Source organism: Trematomus bernacchii, unplaced genomic scaffold, assembly GCF_902827165.1.
Source record: "Trematomus bernacchii unplaced genomic scaffold, fTreBer1.1, whole genome shotgun sequence".
Classification (NCBI taxonomy): Eukaryota; Metazoa; Chordata; class Actinopteri; order Perciformes; family Nototheniidae; genus Trematomus; species Trematomus bernacchii.
The window spans coordinates 854,590-871,708 of record NW_022987728.1 but is presented as its reverse complement, the minus strand read 5'-3'; the positions used below and the strand labels follow the sequence as shown (position 1 = coordinate 871,708).

The 17,119-nt window shown below is 39.8% G+C and overlaps 1 protein-coding gene across 1 annotated transcript in view; it reads right to left on the bottom strand.

The window, feature by feature from the left end:
* Positions 1-3,024: 3,024 nt before the first annotated feature.
* The window catches only part of htr2cl1 (5-hydroxytryptamine (serotonin) receptor 2C, G protein-coupled-like 1), a 33,812-nt gene continuing 19,717 nt past the window's right edge, over positions 3,025-17,119 (bottom strand). The window contains exons 3-6 of the mRNA XM_034145572.1: positions 12,078-12,241; positions 10,852-10,999; positions 10,453-10,688; positions 3,025-3,775 (exon numbers count right to left, since the gene is read on the bottom strand). Of these exons, the coding sequence (XP_034001463.1) occupies positions 3,182-3,775; positions 10,453-10,688; positions 10,852-10,999; positions 12,078-12,241 (1,142 nt within the window). The 3' untranslated portion in view covers positions 3,025-3,181. The remainder of the gene's footprint in view (positions 3,776-10,452; positions 10,689-10,851; positions 11,000-12,077; positions 12,242-17,119) is intronic.

The following is a 17,119-nucleotide window of genomic DNA, read 5'->3' as shown; positions in this document are numbered from 1 at the left end:
ATCTGTTGGACGTGAGCCGGACAGGTTGGCGTCTGCAGGGACAAACTGATCCAATCCATCGTGCCGGACACAATCGATAAACACATTTACTGGATGATTTTCAGGTAGCAATCTGAGCCAGGCCTGGTACACACACAGGTACACGGGAAACACACAGTTATTACAATGAGACATACTGACTTTAGTTCTGTTTGCTCACACCTGGATGTAACAAAGACGACCCGTAGTTCAGATAGTCCGCTCTTCTTCTCTTCTTGTTGTTGGTATTTTGACAAAGATGCCTGCTTTGCAATGTGCATTTTGTTGATTGCTCTTTGTTTGTTCTTTTTGCTAAGTTTCCTTCCGTACAAGTATTAAAAAAGAGAACCAAAAATATAAAAACTAATGAGGCAGAGAGGACCTTTTGAACATTACTTCAAACATGCAGAATATTTGTAGGCAAACCATGGCGGCTTGCCAACTTTAGCTCATGTAGACCTCCCCCTGTGGAGAGAAAAGTGGTGCCAAGGACCACTGAGTAATACAGATGGTGGAGGAATGATTCAGAGATGCACAGAATCAGAATGAATTGAGACTCATTCTGACTGTATGCAGACCTCAGGCGCTGGATGTGATTGGTCCACTGCCGGCTTTGCTTTTTGACCTTGAAAGAGTAAAAAAAGGGGGGGTTTACATTCAGATGTTTGTACTTTTGGCTGTCCTATGGCTGAAGGGAGATTGACCAAAATGAAATATTGATCACTGTGAGAAATCTACTTTGGTAAGATAACAGCTACGTAGACTTGAAGGAAAAACTCAGCAATTCACTTTTTTAATTCGTTTTTTAATTTAAAAGGAGAACTCCAGCAATGTAGCACTTCACTTTCATAATGTTAAGAGACTAAAAAGAAACAAATTAGGAAAAAATTGGACAAAATCGAAGCAGCAGAGGCGGAGAAATCAAGATCGTTAGTGTCAATCTGTAAAAACACTACAATTCCCACAATGCAACTCATCAGAATCTTGAATTGAACCTCTCTGCTGCTCCCAACATCTTCTAAATTGAAATGATAAATTATTGTAACCCGTGGTAACCTAGATGACATCACTATGACATAATCTGGGTCATTTATTTATTTGTATCTCAAAACGCTTTACATTAAAATGTAGTGTCAAATTGGTGGAGTGGCCCTTTAAGACGTTACTTTTCTGAATGGATGTCCTTTACAACACGAACCAGTTAGCTCTATAAAACTAAACCTACAAAGCCAATCACTTTATACGAGTTATATCTTCTTTATTATCTGTTTGGTGCTAAATCCACACGATATGAAATCCTCTTCTAAAGGCAGTGTATTCGCAGATATTTCAGCCGACGGAGATGCGGAGGAATCACTCAGCGTGTCAGATGCCAATAAAACATGGGAGAGGAGGGAGGGCGAGAAAATCAATTGAAGAGCGTATTTATGGAGTCAGGGTCTGTCTCTCAGCGTATTGACTTTCTGTCCGATTCATGCTACAGATGAAATCTAAAGCTATTTGCTCTTTGAGTCACCCTGAACGGACTGTGCCGATGGGCCGGTACTGAAGTGGGCCGGTCGGACGATGTGGGCCGGTCGGATCAGTCACTAGCAAACCCCCCCCCCCGGTGACAATTTACTAGCGGTATCTACTTGCGGTACCGAGGTGGGCCGGTCGGATAAGTCACTAGCACCCCCGTTGACAATTTACTAGCGGTATTGACTTGCGGTACCGAAGTGGCCGGTCGAGAGTCCCGGGCTGATTTTTAGTCCCTGGTCAAAGCTGCAATTCTTGGAGATATTGGCAAGCTTTTTATCCTTAAAACCCATCATCGAGGCATATATGCTCCTATAAACACCAGAGCTCAATGCCCAAAGCTTCTGTTTGTCCTCTTTGACTTCAAGACAATTCTGTCTGCCTGTTTTTATTGGTGAGAAAAGTACAAGTCTAATGCTTGACCTTCAATAGAAAACCCTAATTTTCTAAAAAAGTAAATAGCCCGTAACTGCTTGTTCTTGTTCTTTGGCTATGTGATCTGATAATAGGACATGTATAAGTGGCCAATTGTTGGATAGAAGTGCAGGATAATCTCAATATGCTGAATTTGCATCATTAAATGTCATGGTTTTGGGGGAAATGAAAGTAAGGAAGATCTTGGAAAGTGAGTGATGATGGTTGCAAATGGATGAAAGCAATGACAGTGGCTGAAAATCTAAATCTATATATATTTTATTCCTTTTAAGAATGACATCTGAGGAGCGTTTGTGCACCCTTACATTACAAACGATCACATTTTCCCTTTTTAGATTGCTCCCTTTTATTTTATAGATTGTTGTCAGCAAAAACCTTTAGATGTTGGGACTCTAATTTATTCTCCGTGGTCAACAGAAGCAAAGAGCCCGACAGCTGTGTTGGACCGAAGGCCTACGCCATGTTTTTTTTTTTTAGCTCTTTAAGACCCTTGTTCAATCCAAGGTTTGACCACCAGATGGCGCTGTGACTCCACTACATTCCTTCTTCTCCGTCCTCTCTCACTGACTCCGACCGGCAGCCTGGAGAAAGGTTCCTTCTTCGGAGAGAAATCACCGTTTCTGTCGGCTGAACAGTTTGACTATACATGCTGGAAAGGTTCATTCAGATATCTTTTATTGTATGACTGTTGTAGTCAAAGCTTGACCGGCACAAAAATAGATTTTGGTTTAGTTTGCTTGGACTGCATCAGGACTGTGTGAAGGCTTCGGGTCGTGGTTTGACTCTGTAACCTCCGTCAGTGGGACTCCATCGAGGGCCTCTTGACTTCATGCCAGGTTAACTGTGAGAAAAAGCTCTTCACCGACTGCTTTTCTTGTCAAACTTCTCTCCAATGGCTACCTTAGTCTCCACCAAGAACACTGTGACTGCTTCAATCCTCCCCTTTATGCCATGACAACCAACATTTTGTCACCTGATAGAAAAAGAAACACGTCGAAAATGTTGGCTTTCATCTTAAAGTTTCTCTCGTAATCTGACTTTGTTGAATGTATTGCACTTCAGTTTGAGGATAAGGCTCTATCAATCTAGTCCTTTCACAATAAAAGTCCTCAGGTTTACAGCCAATCACAACGATGTCTGCTTTGTCTGAAACGTTGCTCGGCAGGTTTACAAAAGAATACTTTAAAAAACGACAAAAAAAACTACGTAATCACACGCTGCTGGTTTCTTCTCTGGAGGCGGGACTATAGCTGATGAGTGACAGCTCCTGCTCCACCTCTGTTTCCACCTCTGTTTCGGTTTCCGGCTCCACCTCAGTTTCCGAGAGCATCCCGGTGTTCTGGCATTCGGAGAGGCTCTGCGAAACTATTCCGATTTGTGTCTCGTCGTCTGTAAAGTCCTCCGGGTCCACCGTCAGCCTCCCGTTGTCCCCCCGCCCGTTTCGACAGTTACTATTGCGGTCTATGCCCGTTTTCCCGTCCCTCCCCATCAGGAGGGGGGTCACAGAGTGCGAGGGGCACTGAGGGGCAACCAGGAAGGTTTTACAGCTCTGTCCCGCTGCGTTGGCCCCCGCTTTGTAGCGACACCTGATGTAGCTGGAGAAGGCCCTCCTGTAGGTCTTGTTGAAGAGGGTGTAGACCAGAGGGTTCACCCCCGAGGAGATGTAGCCCACCCACACGAAGACGTTGAGGAGGTCGTTGAGCAGCGACTCGTTGCAGGACCCCCGGCACAGCACGAAGGTGACGTTGGTGATGAAGAAGGGACACCACATGATGAGGAAGAGGAAGAAGACGATTCCCAGGACCTAAAGATGGAAATAGGCAAAAGTACACACATCCTTTACTCAAGCAGAAGTACAGATACTCGTGTTTAAAAATACGAGAACAACCTGTTTCTATTTAATCACATGATTTAGTTCCTGGGAACACAGAGGGTCAATCTGAGTGTAGCAATATAAAAAAAAATGACTGCAAAATGCTTAAATAAACACCTCATGATCGGCCTCAAACCACCTGTTTCTGCACCTCAGAGATGGCAAAAGTACACACATCCTTTACTCAAGCAGAAGTACAGATGTTTGAAAATACTTTGGTTAAAGTAGAAGTACTGACTAAACTTATTTACTCAAGTAGAAGTAAAGAAGTATGTGCTTCGAAATGTACTTAAAGGTCACCTGTCATGCTATTTCTAGGCAATAGCATAGGTCTCAGATATATACAAATATATAAAAAACATGTCTATGAAGTGTTTTGCTCAAAATACCAAACAGATCACCCATTCTAGCCATGCCTCATATCCCTCTGTTTCACTTCCTGTTTCAAAAGTGCTGATTTGGGTATAAAGCTTTAAAAAAAAAGAATTGAAAAAAAAAGAAAAAAGGAGGGGGCTGAGCTCATGCGGGAGATTTCTACCGGCAGATACTGCGGTGATGAAACGTCCAAACCACATCAAGGATTGTTTCTGAAACAGTATGGAGCTCAAAGGCTTTCTCTCTTGCCGGTTATACCACAAGGTGAGTTCCTTTTTATTTCCTGCTTCTTCACACACATGCTCTCCAGTACAGGTTAGCTCTGAGTGTTAGCGATGCTAATGTAAACACCGACCATATTACGTCCAAAACAGTCGGGCATTGTTTCTGATAGCAACGTTTCTGATAGGGCCGTGGGTCCACATTTCAGATATTACGTCATATCGGACACAAATCTGGATCAGCTCCGTTGTTCCCCCGTTTTTAGAGATTTGGGTACGGAGGAAAAGAGAGAGGGTTTTATTTTCTGACGCTGCGTGAGTTCCCTGACACACCGGGGACACATATTGATGTATAAAAGACATCAAAAAGTGCATTTTGCATGATAGGGCCCCTTTAAGTAAAAAGTACCCATAGCTAGCAGCTGTTTTAAAGAGTACCTGACCTCCCTTTATATTAATAGAACAATAATGTCATTGTTAGCTAATGAATGTTTCCATGCTGAACAACGGCAACATGACAACGTTTTCATTGGTCCCTCTTCTTTAGAGAAGACCAGGAAATGATGGATACACGGATCGTGTTCAAATCAATAGGCACGCAATGACTCTAAATAATAATGATCACGCCACCAAACACACATTCAAACTAAAGGAACCAGCCTGTTTGGGAAATGAGAGAAGTAGCAAGTACAGGTATTTGGGTTCAACATGTAAGAAGTAGAAAGTACAGGTATTTGGGTTCAACATGTAAGAAGTAGAAAGTACAGGTATTTGGGTTCAAAATGTAAGAAGTAGAAAGTACAGGTATTTGGGTTCAAAATGTAAGAAGTAGAAAGTACAGGTATTTGTGTTCAACATGTAAGAAGTAGAAAGTACAGGTATTTGTGTTCAACATGTAAGAAGTAGAAAGTACAGGTATTTGTATTCAACATGTAAGAAGTAGAAAGTACAGGTATTTGTGTTCAACATGTAAGAAGTAGAAAGTACAGGTATTTGTATTCAACATGTAAGAAGTAGAAAGTACAGGTATTTGTGTTCAACATGTAAGAAGTAGAAAGTACAGGTATTTGGGTTCAACATGTAAGAAGTAGAAAGTACAGGTATTTGTGTTCAACATGTAAGAAGTAGAAAGTACAGGTATTTGTATTCAACATGTAAGAAGTAGAAAGTACAGGTATTTGTGTTCAACATGTAAGAAGTAGAAAGTACAGGTATTTGTGTTCAACATGTAAGAAGTAGAAAGTACAGGTATTTGGGTTCAACATGTAAGAAGTAGAAAGTACAGGTATTAGTGTTCAACATGTAAGAAGTAGAAAGTACAGGTATTTGTGTTCAACATGTAAGAAGTAGAAAGTACAGGTATTTGGGTTCAACATGTAAGAAGTAGAAAGTACAGGTATTTGTGTTCAACATGTAAGAAGTAGAAAGTACAGGTATTTGGGTTCAACATGTAAGAAGTAGAAAGTACAGGTATTTGTGTTCAAAATGTAAGAAGTAGAAAGTACAGGTATTTGAGTTCAAAATGTAAGAAGTAGAAAGTACAGGTATTTGGGTTCAACATGTAAGAAGTAGAAAGTACAGGTATTTGGGTTCAAAATGTAAGAAGTAGAAAGTACAGGTATTTGTGTTCAACATGTAAGAAGTAGAAAGTACAGGTATTTGTGTTCAACATGTAAGAAGTAGAAAGTTCAGGTATTTGTGTTCAACATGTAAGAAGTAGAAAGTACAGGTATTTGGGTTCAACATGTAAGAAGTAGAAAGTACAGGTATTTGGGTTCAACATGTAAGAAGTAGAAAGTACAGGTATTTGTGTTCAACATGTAAGAAGTAGAAAGTACAGGTATTTGTGTTCAACATGTAAGAAGTAGAAAGTACAGGTATTTGTGTTCAACATGTGAGAAGTCAAAGTAAAAAGTTGTCAGTAAAATAAGTAGTGGAGTAAAGTACTGATACCAGAAACATGTACTTAAGTACAGTAACGAAGTATTTGTACTCCACTACTTCCCACCTCTGGAAATAGGAGAAAACAAAGTTTAGAAAAAGTTGAAAATGAGAGGAGAAAGGCAGCAATTTAAAATAAATCACAATGAAATTAATGAAATACATTAAAGCCGAATCAAGAAAAGTGCAAAGTCAGATAAGAGGAAATGAGGGAAGAAAAAACAACAACATAAAAACTAATTTATTTCCGTGGGTAGCAGTATTTGTAAAGTAAAAGGGAAAACGAGTATAAAAAAATGACCTTTTCCATTCACTACACGCTTCTTGAATTTCTCTAATTGAAATGCAAGACTCAGTCATTCATGCCAGATTTTAGTTTTCGATACAGGCGAGTGCTTTGGTCTCCAAGCAACATCAGTTTGAAAGTTATGATCCATTTGTCTTACTGAGTCCTGCACTACCGTCCTCTTTTATATCGCTACGGCAAGTTAGACCCTGTTATATTGTTACGTTTCTTACATCTAAGCACAAGCAAACAATCATGTCCCAACTAAAATACAGTTTAAACTTGCTAATTATTTATATAAGAAGCAGATTAGTATTTCATAAAAGCAAGATTAAAGAGACTTGCACATTTGAGCGTTCAATGCCAGCTTTGGGTCATCTGATACTCAAGCTAAAGACACTTAACGGCTTAATTAAAGGGCAAAATGCTCATTATAATAACGTAATAATATGGACATGGTTTCCAGGGCAACACCTTTAAGATCGCAAGAAAACTCCATCAAGAAAACAAAGTGGAAAGTTGTAAATTGTGACATTTATTTTGTTTAAACACAAGCATCCACTCGTGTCTAATCAAACAAATACAGTCGTAACTTGAAAATGCTTTATATAAGAAAAAGTATTTCATAAACTAATAATTTAAGAGGCTTACAATTTTGAGCGCTCAGTGCCAACTTTGAGTAATTTGATGCTCAAGCTAAGGGCACTACAACAAAGAACAGTGGCTTCATTAAAGGGCAAAATGCTAATAATAATAAGGTGATATTATAGACATGGTTTCACAGTATTCCACCTTTAGGATTGCAAGAAAACAAAGCTTTATTTATTCACTTCCAAGGTCATGTCGTAACAACAACCTTTTCCAAATGGTGTTATTTCTAAGAAACAGATTTGACCGTGAACCACGGAGGTAATAACCTTGAATCAGGGAGGCGAGAACAACCTGTTTCTATTTAATCACATGATTTAGTTCCTGGGAACACAGAGGGTCATTCTGAGTGATATAAAGAAACACCTCATGAGCAGAGGTGGGAAGTAGTGGAGTACAAATACTTTGTTACCGTACTTAAGTACATTTTTCTGTACTTTCTACTTTTTACATGTTGAACCCAAACACCTGTACTTTCTACTTCTTACATGTTGAACTCAAATACCTGTACTTTCTACTTCTCACATGTTGAACCCAAATACCTGTACTTTCTACTTCTTACATGTTGAACCCAAATACCTGTACTTTCTACTTCTTACATGTTGAACTCAAATACCTGTACTTTCTACTTCTTACATGTTGAACCCAAATACCTGTACTTTCTACTTCTCACATGTTGAACACAAATACCTGTACTTTCTACTTCTTACATGTTGAACCCAAATACCTGTACTTTCTACTTCTCACATGTTGAACACAAATACCTGTACTTTCTACTTCTTACATGTTGAACCCAAATACCTGTACTTTCTACTTCTTACATGTTGAACACAAATACCTGTACTTTCTACTTCTTACATGTTGAACCCAAATACCTGTACTTTCTACTTCTTACATGTTGAACCCAAATACCTGTACTTTCTACTTCTCACATGTTGAACCCAAATACCTGTACTTTCTACTTCTTACATGTTGAACCCAAATACCTGTACTTTCTACTTCTTACATGTTGAACCCAAATACCTGTACTTTCTACTTCTTACATGTTGAACTCAAATACCTGTACTTTCTACTTCTTACATGTTGAACCCAAATACCTGTACTTTCTACTTCTCACATGTTGAACACAAATACCTGTACTTTCTACTTCTTACATGTTGAACCCAAATACCTGTACTTTCTACTTCTCACATGTTGAACACAAATACCTGTACTTTCTACTTCTTACATGTTGAACACAAATACCTGTACTTTCTACTTCTTACATGTTGAACACAAATACCTGTACTTTCTACTTCTTACATGTTGAACCCAAATACCTGTACTTTCTACTTCTTACATGTTGAACTCAAATACCTGTACTTTCTACTTCTTACATGTTGAACCCAAATACCTGTACTTTCTACTTCTCACATGTTGAACACAAATACCTGTACTTTCTACTTCTTACATGTTGAACCCAAATACCTGTACTTTCTACTTCTCACATGTTGAACACAAATACCTGTACTTTCTACTTCTTACATGTTGAACCCAAATACCTGTACTTTCTACTTCTTACATGTTGAACTCAAATACCTGTACTTTCTACTTCTTACATGTTGAACCCAAATACCTGTACTTTCTACTTCTCACATGTTGAACACAAATACCTGTACTTTCTACTTCTCACATGTTGAACCCAAATACCTGTACTTTCTACTTCTCACATGTTGAACACAAATACCTGTACTTTCTACTTCTTACATGTTGAACCCAAATACCTGTACTTTCTACTTCTTACATGTTGAACCCAAATACCTGTACTTTCTACTTCTCACATGTTGAACACAAATACCTGTACTTTCTACTTCTTACATGTTGAACCCAAATAGCTGTACTTTCTACTTCTTACATGTTGAACTCAAATACCTGTACTTTCTACTTCTTACATGTTGAACACAAATAGCTGTACTTTCTACTTCTTACATGTTGAACTCAAATACCTGTACTTTCTACTTCTTACATGTTGAACCCAAATAGCTGTACTTTCTACTTCTTACATGTTGAACTCAAATACCTGTACTTTCTACTTCTTACATGTTGAACACAAATACCTGTACTTTCTACTTCTCACATGTTGAACACAAATACCTGTACTTTCTACTTCTTACATGTTGAACACAAATACCTGTACTTTCTACTTCTTACATGTTGAACCCAAATACCTGTACTTTCTACTTCTTACATGTTGAACACAAATACCTGTACTTTCTACTTCTTACATGTTGAACCCAAATAGCTGTACTTTCTACTTCTTACATGTTGAACTCAAATACCTGTACTTTCTACTTCTTACATGTTGAACACAAATAGCTGTACTTTCTACTTCTTACATGTTGAACCCAAATACCTGTACTTTCTACTTCTTACATGTTGAACCCAAATACCTGTACTCTCTACTTCTTACATGTTGAACTCAAATACCTGTACTTTCTACTTCTTACATGTTGAACCCAAATACCTGTACTTTCTACTTCTTACATGTTGAACCCAAATACCTGTACTCTCTACTTCTTACATGTTGAACTCAAATACCTGTACTCTCTACTTCTTACATGTTGAACCCAAATACCTGTACTCTCTACTTCTTACATGTTGAACCCAAATACCTGTACTTTCTACTTCTTACATTTCCCAAACAGGCTGGTTCCTTTAGTTTGAATGTGTGTTTGGTGGCGTGATCATTATTATTTAGAGTCATTGCGTGCCTATTGATTTGAACACGATCCGTGTATCCATCATTTCCTGGTCTTCTCTAAAGAAGAGGGACCAATGAAAACGTTGTCATGTTGCCGTTGTTCAGCATGGAAACATTCATTAGCTAACAATGACATTATTGTTCTATTAATATAAAGGGAGGTCAGGTACTCTTTAAAACAGCTGCTAGTTATGGGTACTTTTTACTTAAGTACATTTCAAAGCCCTCTTTACTTTTACTTGAGTAAAGACGTCAGTACTTCTACTTTTACCAGAGTATTTTCAAACACGAGTATCTGTACTTCTACTTAAGTAAAGGATGTGTGTACTTTTGCCATCTCTGATGAAACCACCTGTTTTCTGCACCTTAAACACCTAAAACTACAACCCATTCTCACCTTTGAGGCCCGTCTCTCGTTCTTTATGGCCTGCATCATCCCTCGTCGCCCGTGGCAACCCGAGGTGTCGCTGCGCCCGTGTCCCGCTGCCGGAGAGCTGAGCTGCGACGCCACCTCGGAGCCGCCCGCGATGCTGATGGAGTCGGGCTGGGGGGCGCGGAGCAGCAGGCCGGGCTCTGCTGCCTTCAGACAGCTCAACGTGTTGCGTCTGCTCTGACGAGGAGGGGGCTTCAACTCTGTGAGAGAGGGGTCCGAAAAACATATAACGGCCTCTTTAAGTATCTGAGTACTTCTTCATACGGCACATCATAAGGGTCATACAACTCCACTACTAAAAACTTGTGGCACTCACAGTTTAACAATTATAAAACATATAGGGTTAAAATAAACAGGGTTCACCTTGCGAGTCTGACGGAGAGATGGTGTTGATCTGAGGAAGGGAGAAGGTGCTGGCTGGAGGCTGCAATGTGATCGCTGGTGGGTGCAAAGGCTGCTGGGAGGAAGTCTTTGACTCACACAGGAAGACAATGGCCTGCCTCTGGAGCACCTGGAGAGGAGAGGGAGGGAGAGGGGTTAAAGGTCCCCTATTATACTGTTTTTCATCAATATATTGTAGGTCTCAGATATATACAAAACATGTCTCTGAAGTGTTTGGCTCCAAACACCAAACAGATCATTGCAGCATTACCCATAATCCCCTCTGTTTCAGCCCTGTTTCCAAAGTGCTGATTCTCTGTCTGTTACTTTAGATGAAAATAAGGAGCCCCTCCCCACGCCCCTCTGAGAGAGATTTGGTTACAAAGAACTCAATGGTGCTCTAGGAGGAGATTCAGGTGATAAGGTGGGGGGGGTTACCTTGGTTGCTGATTGGCTAATGGTTACACAAGCCAACACATCGTTATGACATCATAAAGTGGCCAAAATCTGATCAGCTCATTTTCAGACAGGTTTTTATAGAAATGGATCAGGACAAAAAGAGAGAGAATCTTTGTTCCTGAAACTTTCAGAGTCTCTTTCCACAGAGGGGACACATGTTGATGAAGAAGAGACATGAAGAAGAGGGGACACATGTTGATGAAGAAGAGACATGGAGAAGAGGGGACACATGTTGATGTAGAAGAGACATGAAGAAGAGGGGACACATGTTGATGTAGAAGAGACATGAAGAAGAGGGGACACATGTTGATGTAGAAGAGACATGAAGAAGAGGGGACACATGTTGATGTAGAAGAGACATGAAGAAGAGGGGACACATGTTGATGTAGAAGAGACATGAAGAAGAGGGGACACATGTTGATGTAGAAGAGACATGAAGAAGAGGGGACACATGTTGATGTAGAAGAGACATGAAGAAGAGGGGACACATGTTGATGTAGAAGAGACATGAACAAGAGGGGACACATGTTGATGTAGAAGAGACATGAAGAAGAGGGGACACATGTTGATGTAGAAGAGACATGAAGAAGAGGGGACACATGTTGATGAAGAAGAGACATGAAGAAGAGGGGACACATGTTGATGTAGAAGAGACATGAAGAAGTGGATTTTGCATAATAGGTGACCTTTAAGAGGAAGAAACACAGGGGGTTGTGAAGTGTTCAGAGGGCAAACAGAGACTAAGATACCTGTATGGTGAGGCAGTACGACACCACCATGATGACCAGCGGGATGAAGAAGGCCACGAAAGAGCCAATCAGCATGAAGCGCTCTTCGTTGAGGACACAGCTGCCGTTCACAAAGACCTTGTCCTCGTTGTGGAGGCCGATCACCGGGATGGGCATCGACACGCCTGGAGAGGAAGAGTGGGGGAAAGGAATTAAAGTCTATCGTTTAAAACCAAAACGAATCTTGTTGTATAGTATATTGCTTAACAGAGAAAATATCCTGAAAAAAAACATGATAACAATTGGGCAAAAACACAAAGATAATCATAGGGTAGAATATCTAAATGTATATGACGTCAAACATATACATACTGTAACCATGGGGTGATTATAGCGTAATCAGCTCAAAAAAGGAGTCTCTTAAAGGGGACCTATCATGCAAAATGCACTTTTGTACGTCTTTTACACATGAATATGTGTCCCCGGTGTTCCAGGGAACTCACCAAGTGTCAGAAAACACAACCCTCTCTATTTTCCTCCATACCCAAATCTCTAAAAAAGGGGCTGCAACGGATCTGATAAAAACTGATCCAGATTTGAACACTGTCCTGACGTCAGGACGGTGGCGCTACGGCTATTGGGCCAACTCCACCAATCAGGAGGAGACAGCCACGGCCATTGCCGTTCGAAAGCGCTGGAGACGCTGTAGTACATATGCCAGGCCTGTAGGTGGTGCTGTTCTCACTGAATCTGCCCTTGCTAAAACAGAGCTAGAAATTGTCAAATTGAGCGAAATGAGGCATGGCTAAAATGCATGATCTGTTTGGTATTTTGAAAAAAAAAAAGTATAAATATGCCTTATATAGGTATGGTACTACACTATATTATTATAATATAGCATGATAGGTCCACTTTAAGAATAAATAGAGAACTTATTTTCACATTTCCCATTTATTAAATGTCAGAACCACATTGTAAGATATATATATTAAAATGTACACAATTCTTCACAGGTCCTTGTTCTACAGTGGTGACCAATTCTCTGTAGAATAGCAGAAAATTGTAACAAATATGCATCATCTAGTCAGTGAATAACGAAATGTGACAAAAATGATCAAATGTTGGAAATCTTATTGTCCTAGTTTTCCAATATTCCAGGCATATTTCCAGTTTAATAGCTTTATTATTTATGAAGCAAACTATCAATATCTAAAAGAAAATGATGCTTTAAATTGTTTCTCCACCATCCAAAACATCTCAAGGTTATATTGTAAACAAATAAACCTCTTGGAAACAGAAAAATCATGGCTGTAAAATGCTTAATCACTTCCTCGTGATCGGTCCCGAACACCTGTAACAAACACATCGTTTTCATCACAAATTAGCATTAAGTGTTAAAACTCAATCTGTTTTAATTGAAGATATCATGAGAGCACGTCATAATGAGAGCAATACAACATATTAGAGGGGGATATAGAGACACAGCTGATGAATCTGAACCAGAGAGTAATGGATGTTCATGTTGCTCTGGTGCTGTTGTTTGGCGCAAAAGTCTGATCATTGAGAAAGAAGCAAAGAGAACTGCAAACAAAAAGAATAGTTTACATGATTACACAAATGATGTGTTTGCAACTTATAGTTTTACTTTTGAAATTGCATTTATTTAGCTTGACTCAGTTTTTTTTAAACTCCTAGTTTTGCTTGATTCTGAGAAAGTGTTGCTTTCTCTTAAAGGTCCCGTCATATGCTTTTCTGGTTATTACCCGTCCCCTTGTGTGTTATGTAGCTTTCTCTGCATGTAAACGGTGAGCAGAGTCACAAACCCTCAAAGTACACCGTGTAGCGAGTAAAACTCTAACACACTGTCCGCTTCTCGAGCCTCAAAGGGCGCAACGTCCCGCCAACACGGCACCCAGACCCCACGCAGCATTCTCATCTGTTTGTCATTACTGGGGTCATTTCCTGGTTGCTAACAGACGCCATTGAAACACATAATCACTGATGCTCCGCTGTAACGGTGGTGGACTCATCAGAACAGAGTGGGCGAGCTGACCAATCAGAGCACAGTGGGCTCATAGAGAGGGGGGGGGGGGGGGGGGGGGGGGGGGGTAGGAGAGATGCTGTATGAGAAACCAATGTGATTTTGGAACATTGAACAATGTAAATGTATTCTAGTAGACCTCAACAATGGAATTATGATCAGTAGAAATGGCCTTGACGTGGGACCTTTAATGGCACAAAACTGATTCCATAGCATCGAGCCAACAAAAGACTGAGCTGAGAGCGAGCCTAATGTGCCGCTTCTGATTTCAAAGAGCTTTTTCCGGTCAGAGTGTTTTTCGCTGCTCACCTGGGATCTGTTTCAGCGGAGCAGACTGAGGAGAAAAGCTACTCCAGGTCACACATTGCGAGCCCTTAGCAACGGGAGTGTTTCCGAGACAAGTCGGGACGTCTCTGATCCGTGTCAGAGACGTGTCGTGATTCATTTATTATTATTATTTATTTATTTGTTTATTCCTGCCTACTGCAATAACTCTGTCCAACAAGTCACCTCTGGCTGGAAGAGAACTCTCTGCTCCATAGTTGTTCTCTCCACTGTACATTTGACATTGATGTATTCAGTCTAATATTTAATATTCCATCTGTCACATACTTATGTAAATATAATACCTTGCTTTAATATCTTGTTATTGTTAATTTGTAAATTCAACATGTATATTTTCTACTTTCTTGTTTATTTCTTGTCTTTAAATTTCAGTTTTTTGCTTAAAGCCGTCTGCAATTCTATTAAATCTTTAAATTTGACTTTGTTTGTTTGTTCTCTGGGTTGTACATTTGTTACTCAGCGGGTGACCAAGCCAACGTTAAAACGCAATTTGGAGCGGAGCAGCTCTCCTAATGAGATCGTTGCAATCGAACGCCCAAACGCTACCCAGGAGGATCCATCTGGTAGTATAGATTGTAAACATTTGACCTCTGTGGATGTTTAAAGAAACGGTGAAGTGTAAAATGTGCTGACTAATGAGACTTTCCAGTGGTCTGGGTCGGCTAAAAAAGTAGCATCTAGTCGTGAAGAAAGACCTTTTTTTAGGTTTGTGAGCAGAACATAGACTCCATGCTCAACTCATTAGGAACATGTTCACTGAGTTATAAACAAGTGAGAAGTAGGATTATTTGCTCATAGACTTCTAAACAATGTGACTTATCCTTTTATTAAGTTTGAGGCACTTATACATGTTGGCTTTACTTCTCAGTATTAAAAAAGACTTGAAACAAGCAACAACTCATTAAGAAGATGATTACCAAGTAATCTCATAGTCTTCTACACAATCCAACATCTTTCTTGAGTGTAAGGCACTTCTGTATAGGGTTGCAAAGGGGCGGAAACTTTCCGATAAATTTCCGGAAAGTTTCCGGAAAGTTTCCATGGGAAGTTAAGCTGGGGAATTTTGGAAATATTCGATGCAAAATTAAAAAAATGTTTTAAGTAGAACAGAACAAGTTTTAATTATTTTATTGAACAATTATTTGTTTAATTGAAGAACGAAAACAGGAATGTTGAGTTAAATATTACTCATCCCCCCAACCCCACTCATTAAAAAATGAACAAAAATGCACCCCCCCATCCAAAAATCCCCACAAAGTCCCATTCAAAATGTTAAATGAAAAGATGTGGCTTCATTTGTCGTGCTTTGGGCTCAAAAGTGTGATCCAGTCTTCTCAAAATCATGTGTGCATGTGATGGAGGAATGCACAGTGCCTGTAGGGGGTGTGGTCTCAATAGTAAGCAGTGTGCTATGGCATGGATATTCAAGTGTACTTGAATGGCATCTGTTTGTTTTAGTCAAGATTATGCTCAAATATAAGTTCCCCAAATATATTTAAGTTCCCTATGAAGAGCCAACCTTACATTTAGAACATTCCCAGTTTATTCCCATGGAAAGTTTCCATCTTTGAACATTCCCGGAATTTTGCAACCCTACTTCTGTACTGGCTTTACTTGTCAGATTTGTGAGTTATAGCTTTGTTTTCAAGTGAGGAATTACATTAAAAAAATTCAACAGCAATATCTTTTTTCCGGAGAAAGTGTCTGTGGATAATGAACAGACCTTGCCTTTGGGACTTTTTATTATGTATAATGCAGTATAATGAAAACTCATCTCAATGTAGAGTGTGGAAATTACCCAGAATACTCGAGGACTTTGTAGAGATGATGCTGTGATGTATTTAAGTCTATGAATACTAAATATATAAGAAAAGAGGCACACATCTCATCCCAGAGCCACCTGCATAGCCGGAAGCCACTAAGTAAGTAAGTATTTTTTTTAATTAAGATGGACCCTTGAAGGTGCAGCAGTGCATGATGGGTAACGTTATGTGACATAATTTACAATGTACCCTTTGGCAGCCACACACAGGTAGCAGTACTTCACTCAGTGCTGTTGAAACTTTAAAATGAAGCTCATTTCCCTCCCTCAGGTGATAATAGGTATTTACTGAATCCAAAGCGGCTCTCGCTCACTCTGTGAATCCAGAGAGCGCTCAACACGCACACACGCACGCACGCACGCACGCACGCACGCACGCACTTCACACAAAATAGAGAACTCCTAACTCAAATTAATCAATATATTTATGAAAATGTGATTCCTCGGAAATACAAACATTTAATCTTTCCTTTCCTCTTTGTTACTTTCCCTCCTTCCCTCATTGTTTCCTTCACTCAATCCTTGTTTCCTCAGCTACCTTCTTGGATACTTCTTTCCTCCTTGTTTCTTTCCCTCCCTCCTTGTTTCCTTCACTCAATCCTTGTTTCCTCAGCTACCTTCTTGGATACTTCTTTCCCTCCTTGTTTCCTTCACTCAATCCTTGTTTCCTCAGCTACCTTCTTGGATACTTCTTTCCCTCCTTGTTTCCTTCCCTCAATCCTTGTTTCCTTAGCTACCTTCTTGGATACTTCTTTCCTCCTTGTTTCTTTCGCTCCCTCCTTGTTTCCTTCACTCAATCTTTGTTTCCTCAGCTACCTTCTTGGATACTTCTTCCCTCCTTGTTTCTTTCCCTCC